This window comes from Cetorhinus maximus, chromosome 1 (genome assembly GCF_964194155.1).
Source record: "Cetorhinus maximus chromosome 1, sCetMax3.hap1.1, whole genome shotgun sequence".
NCBI classification, from domain to species: Eukaryota; Metazoa; Chordata; class Chondrichthyes; order Lamniformes; family Cetorhinidae; genus Cetorhinus; species Cetorhinus maximus.
This window is the reverse complement of record NC_135879.1, coordinates 219,892,951-219,909,490: the sequence shown is the minus strand read 5'-3', so window position 1 is coordinate 219,909,490 and position 16,540 is coordinate 219,892,951. Positions and strand designations below refer to the sequence as shown.

Below are 16,540 nucleotides of genomic sequence, written 5' to 3'. Positions count from 1 at the left end.
AAGCTAACTGGCTTGTAAATTCCTGCTCTCTGTCTCTTCCCTTTTTGAATAATGGAGTTACATTTGCACATATTTTGTTTAGCTGAAACAGGCGCAATGTGTGTACATTTTCTTTCTGTCTGCAAAGAACAGGGCCCTGTGCATTAATATATGTAGCTTCCAGTACACACAAATGCGCCACGTTGCAAGCCCGACTGACAATCTTAAATTGCTTGTCAGCGTAATTCTTAGCACACTGAAGGTTATTTAGCAAATGTTGTCTAATTGCCACATCACATCTAGTATTGGACACTGTGTTGAGTTTTGCAAGCACGGGCTGATTGGGTATGGTCTGTACCTAGTGTGTTGCGAAAAGCGGCTGGGGCATGCTGTTTGATATGATCCGCCAGTCTTTGGAATGTATGACCTACATACCTAGCGTCATACTAACGCTGAAATTCACACACCACATTACTCATTTGTGTGGTAGGCAGAATGTCTTTTTGACTTGATAATAGTACCCTGTTAGAATACCACTTATCATGTTACTGCGTAGTAGCAGTGTGAAATGCCCACGTACCATGAATGAATAAAATAAACACATTGACTGTCAGACTAACATTGTTGTAAGATGTGAATTACTAATTGGCATTGGAAGCTGTGGTCCAGTATTAGACAGCTTTTAAAAAATTTTTTATTCGTTCATGGGGATGTGGGCATCGCTGCCTAGGCCAGTATTTATTGCCCATCCCTAATTGCCCTTGTTCAGAGGGAATTTAAGAGTCAACCACATTGCTGTGGGCCTGGAGTCACATGTAGGCCAGACCAGGTAAGGATGGCTATTCCCTTCCCTAAAGGACATTAGTGAGCCAGATGGGTTTTTGCAACAATCAGCAGTGGTTTCATCGTCATCATTAGACTTTCCAGATTTTTATTGAATTCAAATTTCACCATTTGCTGTGGTCACCAGAACATTACCCTGGGGCTCTGGAATACTAGTCCAGTGACAATACCACTATGCCACCGCCTCACGGGATGTGGATAGGCCAGCATTTTTATTGTCCATCTCTAATTGCCCTTGAAATGGTGGTGGTGAGCCGCCTTCTTGAACCGCTGCAGTTCATGTGGTGTAGGCACACCCAGAGTGCTATTAGGGAGGGAGTTCCAGGGTTTTGATCCAGCAACAGTGAAGGAACAGCGATATAGTTCCAAGTCAGAATGGTATGTGGCTTGGAGTGGAACTTGAACATAGTGGTGTTCTGCTGCCCTTCTCCTTTCAGTTGGTAGAGGTCATGGGTTTGGAAGGTGCTGTCAAAGCAGCCTTGGTGAGTTGCTGCAGTGCATCTTGTAGATGGTACACACTGCTGCCATTGAGCGAAAGTGGCGGAGGGAGTGGATAGATGTTGGAGGTGGTGGATGTGGCTCCAATCAAGCGGGTTGCTTTGTTTTAATGATGTCGAGCTTCTTGATTGTTGATGGAGCTGCACTCATCCAGGCAAGTGGAGAGTATTCCATCACATTTATTTTTTATTTTTTACCTCTCCACATTCAGCAGTGTTTCAAATTGATAGGTTTGTGTAACTAGTTTGCCAAGAAGTATAATAGTTGGATTTGTATTTCTAGATAGTGACTGGATGAGAATGTGTTGGAATTCCATGATTATATAATATGTGATGAATCATGCATCACCGAAAGCAGTTCCCCAAGTTGTTTATTGCTTCAGCAAGCTTCGAAAATGTTCATGAAAGATGTTTTGTTTTGCCAGAGGAAAGACTTTACTTCATTTTTCCTGCTGGACCCTACCTCAAGAATATTCCTAAAATAATTGACTTGCACATGACAATGCATTTGATACTATCATAATGAACTGTGTGTGACTATTTCTGCAGCCATTGTTTCCACATGATACCCCTTGAAGAATTCTACATTTAAGTGAGCGCGGAAACTTACCTTGAGTATGGCCTTCTTAAGATCATCGTAGAATCACAGAATTGTTATGACGCAGGAGGTGGCCATTTGGCCCATCACGTCTGCACCGGATCTTAATGTTAAATAGGAAGAAAAAAATGTCATCTAAATTTTAACTGATTTTTCAATTGGTAAGAACAGGCCAAAGGATCCTACAGGTATTAATCAAAAAGAAAAAGGGCCATTATGCCGATTTGGATTGCCCTGCTTATGTACAGGACCCATTCCATTTCATTTCCCTCTACGAGTCATCTCCATCCACTCCTTGTTAAAATAGGAACCATTTAATTTCTGTTGTCGGCCCTTCAGATGAGTACACTCACTCTGGTAGGTGATTGATACACTCCCTGGATCTGCATCATATCATTCTCTTTGATCTGGCAATTGCTGCCATACGGCAAGTGGTTCTTTTAATGTTTAGTCAGCCAGCACACTCAAATATTTTACCTGCTATATGTTCCATGGCAAAAGGTACATAATTACAACTCTATTGCTGAGGTTTATTGTTTATATTCCACGATAATAAATGCCATTTTCTGTTTTTCTTAAAGGAAAATAAAAATTCAGCTCTTTGTGATGCTAACTAACATAAACTCCTGTTGAAATTAGATTTGAAGTTTCTAGCCTTGAAAATCTCTGAGGCTGCAATCTCAGCAGTCATGCCGTGATCCTGCTTTCTGCAGAATTTAACTACTGCCAAAATTCACAGGAAGGCACTCATGTAGGCAGCTCTCTATGAGTTTAAGAAATTGGCAAAATTCTATAAGCGATAATGCAAGCATTGCTTATGAAACATTTTATTTTAAAACTGAATGAGAGAAGCATCTACAGTCCACTATTTATGCTAACATAAATTTCTCACATCAGCTTTGGATTCTTCTGATTTTTGGAAAAACAAAGATTCAAAATTTTCTTACGGAAGTCATTTTTGACAAAGTTAACTGAATACCCTGAACGTTGTGTGGTGAATAGCTGGGTTAAAATCTTTGCTCTGTTTGGAGCTAAGGACTGAGCGTACACTGTAGGGGAAATATTGCCACTGACTAGGAAAACAAGTGCTGTAAAAATGGAAAATTGATCCACTGGTATGCACCATTAACTCTCACTAGGAATATGAAAGTACCTGTACTGTTCAGTCCCCTTGAAACCATTTGCCATATGATCAACTTTTCAAGATATCTGAATCAGTCATTTTTGTTGTAATTTCACACTTTCTTTCTGAATTACCCAGCTTTGGTAAAATATGAGTTTCTGCTAATAAGGCTGTTCTGGTCATTGAATATTGTTGCATGCTTTCTTTGTCTGTTTACCTGCTTCGGCTATAAAATGCACTAATTTTTTGAAATTTGTCACAGCCATTTTTAGTAATGTACTGAAAAGCTTTGTAATAGGTGTGTCCAAATTGAATATGTATTCAACACCTGCCACTACCTTGTTTTGTATTAGGTTTTAGTTGTGTAGAAATTGCTACGTGTATTGCATATGCCCCAGTGTTGAACAGCCTTGTCTAAACAGCCTTGTCAAAATTCAGTATTTTGGGGTCACAGTCTTGTGAAACTTCAAGATCTCTGGACAGAGTAGATAGGGAGAAACTGTTCCTGGTCGTAAACGGATCGAGAACCAGAGGGTACAGTTTTAAAGTGTTTTGCAAAAGAAGCAAATGCGAGGTGAGAAAAAACTTTTTCACACAGTGAGTAGTTAGGGTTTGGAATGCACTGCCTGGAAGTGTTGTGGAGGCAGGTTCAATTGAGACATTCAAGAGGGCATTGGATGATTATTTAAATAAAAACATTGTGCAGGGTTACGGGGAAAAGGTAGGAGTTTGGCACTAAGTTAAAATGCTCAGAGAGCTGGTGCAGATATAATGGACCTAATGACCTCCTTCTACACTGTAACAATGCTGTGATTCTGTGATGTGGATCACCATCTTTCAAATAAATTTACCTATAGTTATTTCTAGTTATTCAATATTATCCTGCAACAGTGGTGACTCATGCTGGGAGTATACATTTCATGGAAAGCAACTGAAGAATGTGGAGGAACAGAGAGACCTACTGGTTCAAATATGGTACACCTGAAAGTGTGATTGCTGGGCTATAAAGCCATCTTAAAGGACAATAGATTTTGGAGCTTTATAAATGGGGGATGTACAGTATCAACATCTTGGGGATACCATTGACCAGAAACTGAACTGGACGAGCCACATAAATTAAAATAAAAATACCTGGAAAAACTCAGCAGGTCTGGCAGCATCTGCGGAGAGGAACACAGTTAACGTTTCGAGTCCGTTTGACTCTTCAACAGAACTAAGTAAAAATAGGTACTTTGGCTACAAGAGCAGGTCAGAGGCTAGGAATCCTGTGGCAAGTAACTCACCACCTGACTCCCCAAATCCTGTCCACCACAGGCACAAGTCAGGGGTGTGATGGAATGCTCTCCACTTGCTTAAGAAGTGTGACACCATCAAGGGCAAAGCAGGCTGTTTGATTGGCACCCCATCCACAAACATTCACTCACTCCACCACCTACGAACAGTAGCAGCAGTGTATACCATGTACAAGATGCACTGCAGGAATTCACCAAGGCTCCTTCGATAGCACCTTCCAAACCCACAGAAGCTACCATCTAGAAGGACAAGGGGTGCCAATACATGGGAACACCACTACCTGGATGTTCCCCTCCAAGCAACTCACTATATTGCTGTTCCTTCACTGTCGCTGGGTCAAAAACCTGGAACTCCCTCCTTAACAGCACTGTCAATGTACCTACACCACATGGACTGCAGCATTTCAAGAAGGCAGCTCACCACCACCTTCTCAAGGGCAATTGAGCACGGGCAATAAATGCTGACCTAGCCAGTGATGCCTGCGCCCTGTAAATGAATTTTAAAAAATATAGAGTAAGGATTTGACGCTGAATTTGTGCAAATAATTGGTTTACAGTTTACATTGGTCTACAGTTAAAGTAATGTGTGGGATTTTGGGTGCCCCATTATAGAAGAGACATTAAAGCCATAGGCCTGGATTTTCGCTCCCGAGTTGGATAGCGCGAGTTGGAAAATTTCCCGGCTTGCTGTATGTGTCTTGAAGAAAAAGTATCAGGGGGGTGTGGGGGTTTGCAGGATGAAGCTAGGCCCCCAGATGCAGATCAGAGGTGGTCACAGGGGCTGCTGAATGCTGAGGCAGGCTGTTTAAAAGGCCTGCCTCAGTTCACTGGGACTTCGCCCAGTTTTCTTAAATATTAGGCTCTCTAATCCTCATCCCTCACCCCCACCCACTCCCACTCCCAATGCAGATACGTGCCAACTTATGACAATTCATTCCCCCACCCACCCTCAATGGCCCCCTCATACCTTCCATACCAACTCATGCCCACCCGTTCCTATGGCCCCTTATAACCCTTCGTCAACTTAGTGCCAACTTAGGCCCTCCCGCCCACCACCTCTATCCCATCTCACTCAGTATCTACTATAGGCACACTTCAGGAGTCAACCTGAGATGAAATAAAATAAAGTTGTAAATATCTATCACAGACTTCACTATATATATATAAAAACAATGCTCCCCCATTCGTGAATTGCCATTCAGTACATTTAAATATCCTCATGCACTTAATCCCTTATAAACATTTGCATTTGTAACCCCACATCAAAGTCAGCTAATCCTTTAATAACCTATTTGTAGTCATACCTAGCACAAAGAAAAATGGTTGTGGTTGTTGGAGATCTGTCATCTCAGCCCCAGGATACCACTGCAGAAGTTCCTCAGGGTAGTGTCCTAGGCCCAATCATCATTCAGCTGCTTCATCAACAACCTACCATCCATCATAAGGTCAGAAGTGGGGCTGTTCGCTGATGATTCCATGATGCTCAGCACCATTCGTGATTCCTCAGATACTGAGGAATTTAAAAAAGTATAGAGTAAGGATTTGATGCTGAATTTATGCAAATAATTTACAGTTTACATTGGTCCATATGCAGGTTTGGGTTAATAAGTGGCAAGTAACATTCGTGTCACAGAAGGGTCAGGCAATGACCATCTCCAACAAGAAAGAATCAAACCATCTTCCCTTGATATTCAATGGCATTACCATAGTTGAATTCCCACTATCAATACCATATAAATATTGTGGCTGCAAGAGCAGGTTAGAGGCTGGGAATTCTGTGATGAACAACTCGTCTCTTGACTCCCAAAGCTTGTACCCCATCTACAAGGCACAAGCCAGGAGTGTGATGGAATACTCCCCATTTGTCTGGATGAATGCAGATCCAACAGCACTCGGGAAGCTCAACACCATCCAGGACAAAGTAGCCCTCTTGATTGGCACCCCATCCACCACCATAAACATTCATACCCTACATCACCAATTCACAGTGGCAGCAGTGTGTACCATCTACAAGATGCACTAGAGCAATTCATCAAGACTCCGTTGACAGCACCATCCAAATCCACGACCTCTACCACCTAGAAAGACAAGGATAGCAGATGCATGGGAATGCTTCCACCTGCAAGTTCCCCACCAAGGCACACACCATCCTGACGTGGAACTATATCGCCGCCCCTTCACCTTTGCGAGGTCAAGATCCTGGAACTGCCTTCCTAACAGCACCACATGGACTGCAGCAGTTCAAGAAGACAGCATAAGGAAGGTTTAGCCAGCGACACCCACATTCCTTGAACGAATAAATAAGAAAGAGAGCTGTCAATCAAATAACCCGCCCCCCCCCCCCTCCGCTGCGAAAATGATAGGTTGTGGAAAGCAGCCAAGCATTAAAAATACAATAATGATAGTACTTAAGTTATGTCAACAAACAGCTATTGAAGCTGCTAGAACAGATTTTTTTTCAACTCTCACAGGCATAGACTGGCAGATTTTCTTGTCAATTTTTATAGGGCTGGCAATTTAAATAACTTGACAGCTGACAGTTCTACAGACCTTACACCCTTCAAAAGCATTTACTACTTGTCTAAAGATTCATAACTACTACAGTGCGGGATAAGGCCCTTGCTCCAGCAAAAATGGGGTCTGTTTGAACTCAACATCCAAGTGTTATGACGCAGCAGATGATATGGGCCAGGCAGATCAAATCCACGAGGGAAATGTGATCGCGTGGTTACAACGGTTTTACAATTTGTTTTTATTTTGAGATGCATGCACTGAATTCAGAAGTAAAGACTTTAGAGATTTTTTAAAAACTAAATTAAAATATTTATTAACAAAAGAAAAGATTTCAAGTGCTTGCATAGGTCTACAACTAATTACTATGATAACTCCTAAAATCCCTAATTAACCTGGCTTCCAGTTACACCCCCTTTAAGGCAACAGTCCAAAAATAAATTTTAGATTTTAAACAGAGCCAGCAAATTAACACAACACCCTGGACGGTGGAATTCAAAATGCCCCAGCACAAATAGAATCTGTTGGAAATGGGGACGGGACTTCTAGGTCCCACTCACCATTTTGGAAGGTCCCTGGAGTCTCCATGGCTCTGTGGAATTCCAGGCCATTGAGAGCATATTGTGTAGATTCACTAGAATGATGCCATGGGAAATTGTGTTTAAGAGCGGGAACTTGAGATACAGGAACTGCTCCCACTGAAGCAATGTAGGCTAATTAAACTTTTAAAAATTATGAAGGGTTTCCAAAGAGTGAATCTTGTTTCCTTTGGTGAGAGAGTCAATGATCTGGAATTGACAAAATAAATTTGTTACAAGGAAAGTGAAGAGAGAGGTTTGGAGGAATTTCTTCACATACAGGATTGTTGGAACATGCAAGTGGTTAAAAAGGAGAATATGGCATCTCTCAAGGGAAAATTGGGTAAATATTTGAAGCTGAGGAAGCTATATGCCTTTGGGGAGGTGACAGCAAGGCAGAGGGATTAGTTTTGGAATGTGCTAGAAAATTACCTGCATAGCCACATAGACTGAATGGCCTCCTATGCAGTAAACCTTTATGGTTCAATAGTGCATTAGAACATGTATTTACGATTACCTGTGAGCAAGTTTTATGTTTCATTTCAGGTCAGTGCTAAGCATCTGTTAGGCATTGAGTCACAGGGAGGAAGTACCAGCAGGCAATTCATCTTGTTGTACAGGGAGGAACTTAAAATGAAAGGACTCAAAACATTGATTGTCCAGCATTCTTCTTCGGTCACGCTCACCAGTTGGCTCTGTGTTTGTGGATCCTGGTCTGGCAACATGCTACCATGTCCACATGTTAAAATTCCCACCCTTGTGTTCCAAACTCTCCATGGACTCGCCCATCCTTATCTCTGTAACTTCCTTCAGCCCTGCATCCCTCTGAGATCTCTGTGCCTGGCCAATTTGCCTTACCATTGGTCGCCACCCTTTCAGCTGCCTAGGCCCTAAGTTCTGGAATTGTCCACTTAAACCCCTCCATCGCTCTATCTCTCTCCCTCTTTACACCGCTTCTTAAAACCAGCCTATTTGATCAGGCTTTTGGCTCAGTGTCAAAGTTTGTCTGATAGCACTCCTGTGAAGTGTCATGGGGTGCCTTACTAAGTTAAAGGTGCTACATAAATGCAAGTTATTGCTATGACAAAACATGGACAAATACTAGCAGTAGTGGTCAGGTGGAAACGCAGACAAGCTATTGCAACACAGATGACAAAACTCTCAGAACCCACTGGTAAAGAGATTGATTTTCTTTTATACTGCATGCAACACGATGCTCATTGCATCTCTTTTTGTGTATAGTGCCCTTTCCATGGAAAGATAATCCCAAGAGATGAGCAAGGAAATCCTGTAAATCCAGAAGATATTCAAAGACTGAAGCAAGAAGAACAGAGAAAGCAGGAAGCGAAAGCTGGTATGGCAGTGTGATTTTTAAATTTATTTCTTTTTAATGTCAGTGTGCTAACATATATGGGCTAAATAAATGAGTTTTGAATGTATGTATGAGTAAATTCAGGCTCAAAATGTCGAGCATAAACCTTGAGTTATGTTATCATTGATGCACTGTGCAGGAAAGGGAATAATTGTCTGAATAGGGAAGGAGTCTGCAGCTTAAACTAAGTTACTTAAATCAGAGACTTGACAAAATGTGACAGACCAAGTCTTTTTCGGAACTCCATCATTAGTACTTCCCAGTTATGGTCAAACTAAGTACATTTCCGTTAATACCATGCATCTTAATTTTCACAACAGGTCTATCATGTATCACCTTATCATGTAGCAGTAACAAGGAACATGCTTTGGTGATATTTATTTGTGATATATCACAAAATTAAAATAAATTGTGAGGGAAGTTGACACAACAGAAGAATCAGATTTGAGGTGTTATTGGGCAACCATGCATAAAATGCAAGAGATAGTGCCCCATTTGAGCCACAGACTCACTGTGAAATATAAATTAATACAGAGGCAAACTAAAAGAAACAGAGGGACTAGTGGAGTGGTGAGATTTAAGAAAAGATTTTGCATTTATATAGCACATTTCTCACCTTCAGGATGCCCAGAAGTGTTTGATGGACAGTAAATGTATTTTTGAAATGTTGGGCAGAATTTAATGCCTTCCCCCAAGGTGATATTGGTGGCGGGCATTTAATCGGGCGGGAGATTGGCAGGTGGGGAGCCTGCCGCCTTCCCTCCTCTGCCCTGATTAAGCCTGGGGCGGGAAGGCTCATGGGCTGCCCTCCTGCCCCAACCATTGATTGAGGCCCTATTGGCCTCATCCCGATAACAACAGCAGGCAGGGGACTTATCTTATGGGAAGCCTGAAAAACAAACCTTGCTTGGGTTGTTTGCAGGCTTCAGTGGGTGGTGGTGGGGGAATCCCTCGTTCAAAGTCATAAGTGCCTGATTGAGGGATCCAGCATAAGGAAGAGGGGGAGATGCCTGCTGAGAGCCACTACCCAGCCCTTGCTGCCAGTTTCCCCACCCTGCAACCCCAATCCCACCATCACACACCAGCCTGGGACCTTCAGCGGTCCTGGGCCTAGTGTGGGTGCATTTCCTTTTATTTGCTGGCAACTCTCAAGAGGGCGGGAGGGTAGGGAGGCAGGATTTGCACGCCAGGGACCTTGATCTCAGGGAATGCACACTGTTGGCCACTCTTAAGTGGCACATAATATGGCAGGTCTTCCCAAAAAGAGGTGACAGAGGGCTCTCGCTGGCTCTTCATATGCTAGGCAAGTCTCCCGTCACCTCCATTAAATACCGCCTATTGTGTGGACAAACATGGCAGCCGACATGAGGCTGAAGGACTCAACGAACAGGTTAGCCTCACCCCCGTTTTGGGCTTGAAACCTACAAAAAGGTCAGAAGCCAGAAAAGAATGCAAACTGCTCACCTCCTGCGAGATAGCTTTTGCTTTGCCATAGGGATGTCATTTTCTTAGCACTTGCCAAACCAGAAGATGCATCTTTGAGAACCAACTAAGGACATCATTTTATTTATTTGTTGTGCAGTATAAGAAAAGAAAACAGATTGAGTGGTATCAAAAGCTTACAAATGTGAAAATTAGTTATTTTTTTATGAAAGGAACACCTAAAGTTTGTCATGATAGTTGCTTTTTTTTATGTACTTAAGCCTAGGCTTGTTGCCATACGTCCACTGATCTATCAGAAGATTTAGGGATAAAAGGGAGCATTAAATTACTGGAGGGTTGTACTTCATTCTGTCTTTGCTTCCCAACTATTTTCTTAAGGATTCATACTGCTGGCTAGAATACCCTGCCCTATATGCAAACAAGTAAATACGAAGGATAAAACACAGGATCCAATACATTTTGTGTTTTTGACTGAATCCACCTCTAAATGTAGGGGTCACCTGTTAGACTGCACATCTAGCGTTCAAAAGTCAGCAGGTGGGCGCCTGGAGGCATCAACAGGAGAGGGGCCCATGCAAGAGGTCTTGAAGTATCCTCCAAACCCAGGAATCAAGGTTGAACATTTTCAATCCCTTCAGGCTACTCTTTCTCCTATGGCAGCAAGTTCCCAAAGCCTGTCCCATCAAATCTTCACTCATACTGGCTCAATCAGGTACGCATTTCCTGCATAGGACCAGGATTGCAGCTGGAATCAGGGGAAACCTCTGAGCAGACAGAAGGCTTTCCCCACAGGAGCTGTCCTTCTACATCCCTTCGACTCACCACCAGGCAGACTACACCCAGTTACTTGGTTGACCGAATTTAGATTCTATAGATTCCATTGAAGAACTAGAGTTTTTTGATTTTTAAAATAATCTTATATTTAAATTAATTCAGACTTTCTGAGAATAAGAGGGAAATTTAAGGATTTAGATTAGGGAATATGTTGGATAGTTCAGTGAATTCTAAATCTCTTAAACCTTCACAAGGGTGCTCATGTTTCTGTTCTGCCTCCCCCTTATTTAAAAAGCGGGGGAAGCAGAAAGTAGGAAATTATAGACCAGTTAGTTTAACGTCTGTCGTTGGGAAATTGTTGGAATCCATTATTAAGGAAGTAGTATTGGGGCATGTGGAAAGTCAAAATGCAATCTATCAGAGTCAGCATGGTTTTATGAAGAGTAAATTGTGTTTGACTAATTTGCTAGAGTTTTTTGAAGATGTGACAAGCAAAGTGGATAATGGGAATCCTGTATGTGTAGTATATTTGGACTTCCAGAAGGCCTTTGATAAGGTGCCGCACAAAACAAGATAAGATCACACGGAGTTAGGGATAATATATTTGCTTGGATAGAGGATTGGCTAACCAACAGAAAGCAGAGAGTCGGGATAAATGGGTCTTTTTCTGGATGGCAAGCTGTAACTAGTGGGGTGCCACTGGATTCAGTCCTTGGGCCCCAGCTATTTACAATCTATATGAATGACTTGGATTCAGGGATAGAAGGTACTATAGCTAAATTTGCAGATGACACCAAAATAGGTGGGAAAGTAAGTTGCAATGAAGAAATAAGAAATTTACAAATGGATATGGACAGGTTAGGTGAATGGGCCAAAATTTGGCAGATGGAGTTTAACGTGGATAAGTGTGAGGTTATCTATTTTGGTCGGAAGAATAAAAAAGCGACTTATTATTTAAATGGAGAGGAACTTCAGAATGCTTCAGTGCAGAGGTATCTGGGTGTCCTCTTGCATGAATTGCTGAAAGCTAGTATGCAGGTAATAAGGAAGGTAAATGGAATTTTAGCATTTATTGCTAAAGGAATAGAGTATAAAAATATGGAAGTGTTGTTGCAACTGTACAAGGCATTGGTAGAGTACTGTGCACAGTTTTGGCCCCTTTACTTGAGGAAGGATGTAGTTGCATTGGAGGCGGTTCAGAGGAGGTTCACTAGATTGAATCCAGAGATGCGGGGCTTGTCTTATGAAGAGAGATTGAGCAGTTTAGGCCTATACTTGCTAGAGTTTAGAAGGATGAGAGGAGGTCTAATTGAGGTATATAAGATGCTAAAGGGGATAGACAAAGTAGACATGGAACGAATATTTCCCGTTGTGGAGCATTCTAGAACAAGAGGCCACAGTTTTAGGCTAAGGGGTGGTAGATTTAAATCAGAGATGAGGAGGAATTACTTTTCTCAAAGGGTTGTGAATCTGTGGAATTCGCTACCTCAGAATGCAGTGGATGCTGGGACGCTGAATAAATTTGAGGAGATAGACAGATTTTTAGTTAGTAACAGATGATGGGGAGAGGGCGGGAAATTGGGGTTGAGGCCGAAATGAGGTCAGCCATGATCATATTGGCGGGGCAGGCTCGAGGGGCTGAATTGCCTACTCCTGCTCCTAGTTCTTATGTTATGAGTAAGCTGACTGCGCTATAGTAAATTCCTAGCATTTTTTAATGGGAAAATTAATTCACATCTTGAATATCGTCCTCTAATGAGATATTGTCACCATAGTTTCTGGGCAGGTGGATTTTCTGAAGCAACAGTCAGAAAGAGCTGTTTTTTTGGCATAATATAGGAAATAAGTTGATCTACTCTGCAGGATCTATTTGCAAATAACTTCTATTATGTGTTTTTGATCATCCAATCTTACCTTTTTTTGTACTAGAGTCAAAAATAATATAGTCACAAAAGGCTGGAAATATGCAACATATTGATCAGCATCAGCAGAGGACATGGACAAACTGGTGGAGCGGACAGATAGGTGGCAGATGAAGTTCAATGCAGAGAAGTGTGAGGTGATGCATTTTGGTAGGAAGAACATGGACAGACAATATAAAATAAGGGGTGAAATTTTGAAGAGGGTGCAGGAGCAGAAAGACTTGGGTGTATATGTGCATAGATCATTGAAGGTGGCAGGACAGATGGAGAGAGCAGTTAATAAAGCATATAGTATTCTGGGCTTTATTAATAGGGGCATAGAGTACAAGAGCAAGGAGGTTATGCTGAATTTTTATAAGATACTCATTAGACCTCAGCTGGAACATTGTGTACAGTCCTGAGCACCATATTATAGGAAGGATGTGAAAACAATGGAGAGCGTACAGAAGAAGTTTACAAGAAAAGTCCCAGGGATGAGAAACTTCAGCTATGAGGATAGATTGGAGAGGTTGGGACTATTCTCCTTGGAGAGAAGAAGACTGAAAGGAGATTTGATAGAGATGTTCAAAATCATGAGGGGTTGGACAGAGTAGATGGGGAGAAGCTGTTCCCACTCATAAAAGGATCAAGAATCAAAGGGCACAGATTTAAGGTGATTTGCAAAAGAAGCAAGTGTGATGTGAGAAAAAACTTTTTCACATAACGAGTGGTTCGGGTCTGGAATGCATTGCCTGAAAGTGTGGTGGAGGCATGCAAGAGGACATTAGATGATTATTTGAATAGAAACAATGTGCAAGGATACGGGGAAAAGGCAAGGCAATGGCACTAGGCCATAATGCTCATCTGGAGAGCCATTACAGACACGATGGGCCGAATGGCCTCCTTCTGTGCCATTATGATTTTGTGATCTTTAAATTGAAAGGTAGAGTAGCACTTTGGTTGGGACCCTTCAGTAAAAGCTTTTCAGATTTAAAGCATTTGCAATTGTTCTTTTAATCTGTACTAAAAAAATAAAACAAATTATTGATGCAATAATGCCATGTGTCACTGAACCTGTTATCTCACCCTTCTGCATTATGCACCTGCTTGCAAGTGTCTTGCAAGATATTTTTTCTGGATAACATTGTCCCTTCATGTCTATCTCTTGTGTAAACGGATGTCAAGAAAAATGCTTAACACGAATGATACTTTGCATTTCCAAGGATCAGATTGCAAGGTGCATCATTTTCTGCTGTTATTTCCAGATTGATAATTTTTGGTTTTGATGTTCATTTGATTTTAATGGATATTGTAATGCACCAATCAAATAATTTCAGTTTTGTGCTATGCGTATCAAAGATTTTGAAGGAAGTGTGCATTTAAAACCATGCTGATGGCCATGTGTGTAATCTGTGATGTTAACTGTGCTGCTCTGCTAACTCCAGGTGGCTTTGAATCTAGAATTCACTTGGAATTCAGCAGTTTGAAGTGTTCAGTGTTCCATTTTAAAATAGATTGAATCCCAAATACTGTTTGACACAGTGAATGAACATAGACATAACAGTATTACAATCTATTTGGGAATGACAGCAGAAAATGTGCATAGAACAATGGTGCTTCCTGCAGTCTGATCCTTTCTAAATCACTTGATTCTTTCCTAGTTTGCAGTGTTTACATAAAACCTTAAGTGTAACGCAGATGCCCCATATAATGATGACTAGGCCTTGATACTATGAATCGATGATAAAGCACAGTGACCTACTAATCTGCAGCTTTCATCCTTTCCAATGGATCGCACATAGAAGCAAATTAAGCACCTACTTTTTGTGTCAGTACTCAAGAATATCTGGTCTTTCAGCCTTTAGTGACTTGTTAACAAACAGGTATCAGGATAACCACGGAAAGGCAGGCCGCTGGTCAGTCAGATGTGAAATAGCATCTCTTTACTAACTACAGTATTGATTTTTTTTTTCCCAAACTGTGTAATTTTTTTCACCATCACTAAAGTCAGCAACACTATATGAAGAGCTTTAGGGTCCATCAAGGCTCTAAAGACTGTTCTTCCTTGGCACTCTATTGATTTCTTTTCAAAGGCTTTTAAATTGGTCCTTCATTTTGTTGAAATGCTCATTTCATACTGACTGGGCCCCAGTATTTTTTGCCGTATTTATACAAGTGTCCCATTCATGGAGCTCTAAGCTGGTACCGCCTTGTTGTTATTGGAAGGTCTTGTGTCTAACTGTGCTTTATTTTGGCCTTAATCATGGATTAATGGTTTCATTTTTTGACTTGTGTTACTTTATATTTAATCTCTCTCAAGATTAAATAAATCTTTTGGATCAACTTTCTTCATGAGCCTCACTTTCTTTTCTCCCTTATCTTGCTCCAGCTCCATTTGTGGGTGACATTTAACACTGATTTAACCCTGTGTGAATCACAGTATCTTTCTGGGGACTGATTTTAAAAAGAACAAAATCAGATCACTCCTTTCTCCCTAAAACTTATATCTGCTGTTGAGTTTTTGTGCTCGTTGAGATGAAAGGTTTCAGCCAGTCGTGATTTAGATAGAACAGCCTAGCCCTAAATTTCTTTAGGGTTTTTACTAGTCTGCCACCGTAATTTTGATGTAAAATGGGCATAACCCGCGGATAAATAATTTGTATAGCTGTTTACACCTTTCTTTTCTGCGGGTTCTAGCAGGAAATCTGTAGACCATTGTGAAATTTCAGGGCCTATTTTTAAATGATTTGACTGGAATTTTTTTATGGTGTACCTAGACATTAGGGTCTGTAAATTCATTAAATATGAGCAGAAGGAAATGTGCACACATTTCTGGCTGCAAGTGTGCCATCCACTAAATTGGAAAAGGACATAATCCTCATGCAGTGACCCATGCAGGCAAGTAAGCCTTTTGTAAGGAAATAAGGGGCTCAATGCATGTTTGAGGCCCTCACTACAAGATAAATTTGCTCTGAGGAAAGCCAGGCTTAAGACTGCCTGTTAGGCCACAGTCAACAAGGTAAGTTTTTGAAATAAACTTACCTGATTATGGAGCCAGGAAGTGCGGGAGAGTTAAGTGGTCTTAACAAGTTTAAGGGAAGGTATGATCCCAAAGGATGCCATGTGACTGGCAGACTGATCTCAAAGAAGACATTGGTTGTGAAAGCATTACTCAATGCAGTCACAGTATGCTAATATATAATACCAGATGCAGCACAAAATCAAGCTATGCTGTATTTTGTGATGATGTAATAGTGTGGTGTGCCAGCTGCTGGGAATTTAGAAGGTTTATATTGGGATGAATTATGAAGAATGTATTTTATGTAAGTGTGAACACCAGTGTTTCTTTACATCTAGCTATACTATATATGGTAAGCAGTTTAACAAAGCACACTCCAGTTCAGATCTCTGTACCAAGTTAATTTTGATGCAGTGCCGCAAGTTTTGTCAGTAACAGACTGTGGAGGGGAATACTCAGATTTGAAAAAATTATGTATAACTAATCCAATTTATATGTCTTGGATTTAAGTAGTGTAATACTCAATTTAGGTAACTATTTCCTGGAGGTAAAAGACAGTCTGTCTGAATCAGAGGGTGGGGAGGCAGGAGTAAGTTTGAAAATCTTAGAA

General features: G+C 41.2%; 1 protein-coding gene across 1 annotated transcript in view; it reads left to right on the top strand.

Moving 5' to 3' along the window:
- The window catches only part of uvssa (UV-stimulated scaffold protein A), a 101,828-nt gene that overhangs the window by 75,439 nt on the left and 9,849 nt on the right, over positions 1-16,540 (top strand). The window contains exon 12 of the mRNA XM_078553442.1: positions 8,664-8,775. Coding sequence (XP_078409568.1) covers positions 8,664-8,775 — 112 coding nt within the window. The remainder of the gene's footprint in view (positions 1-8,663; positions 8,776-16,540) is intronic.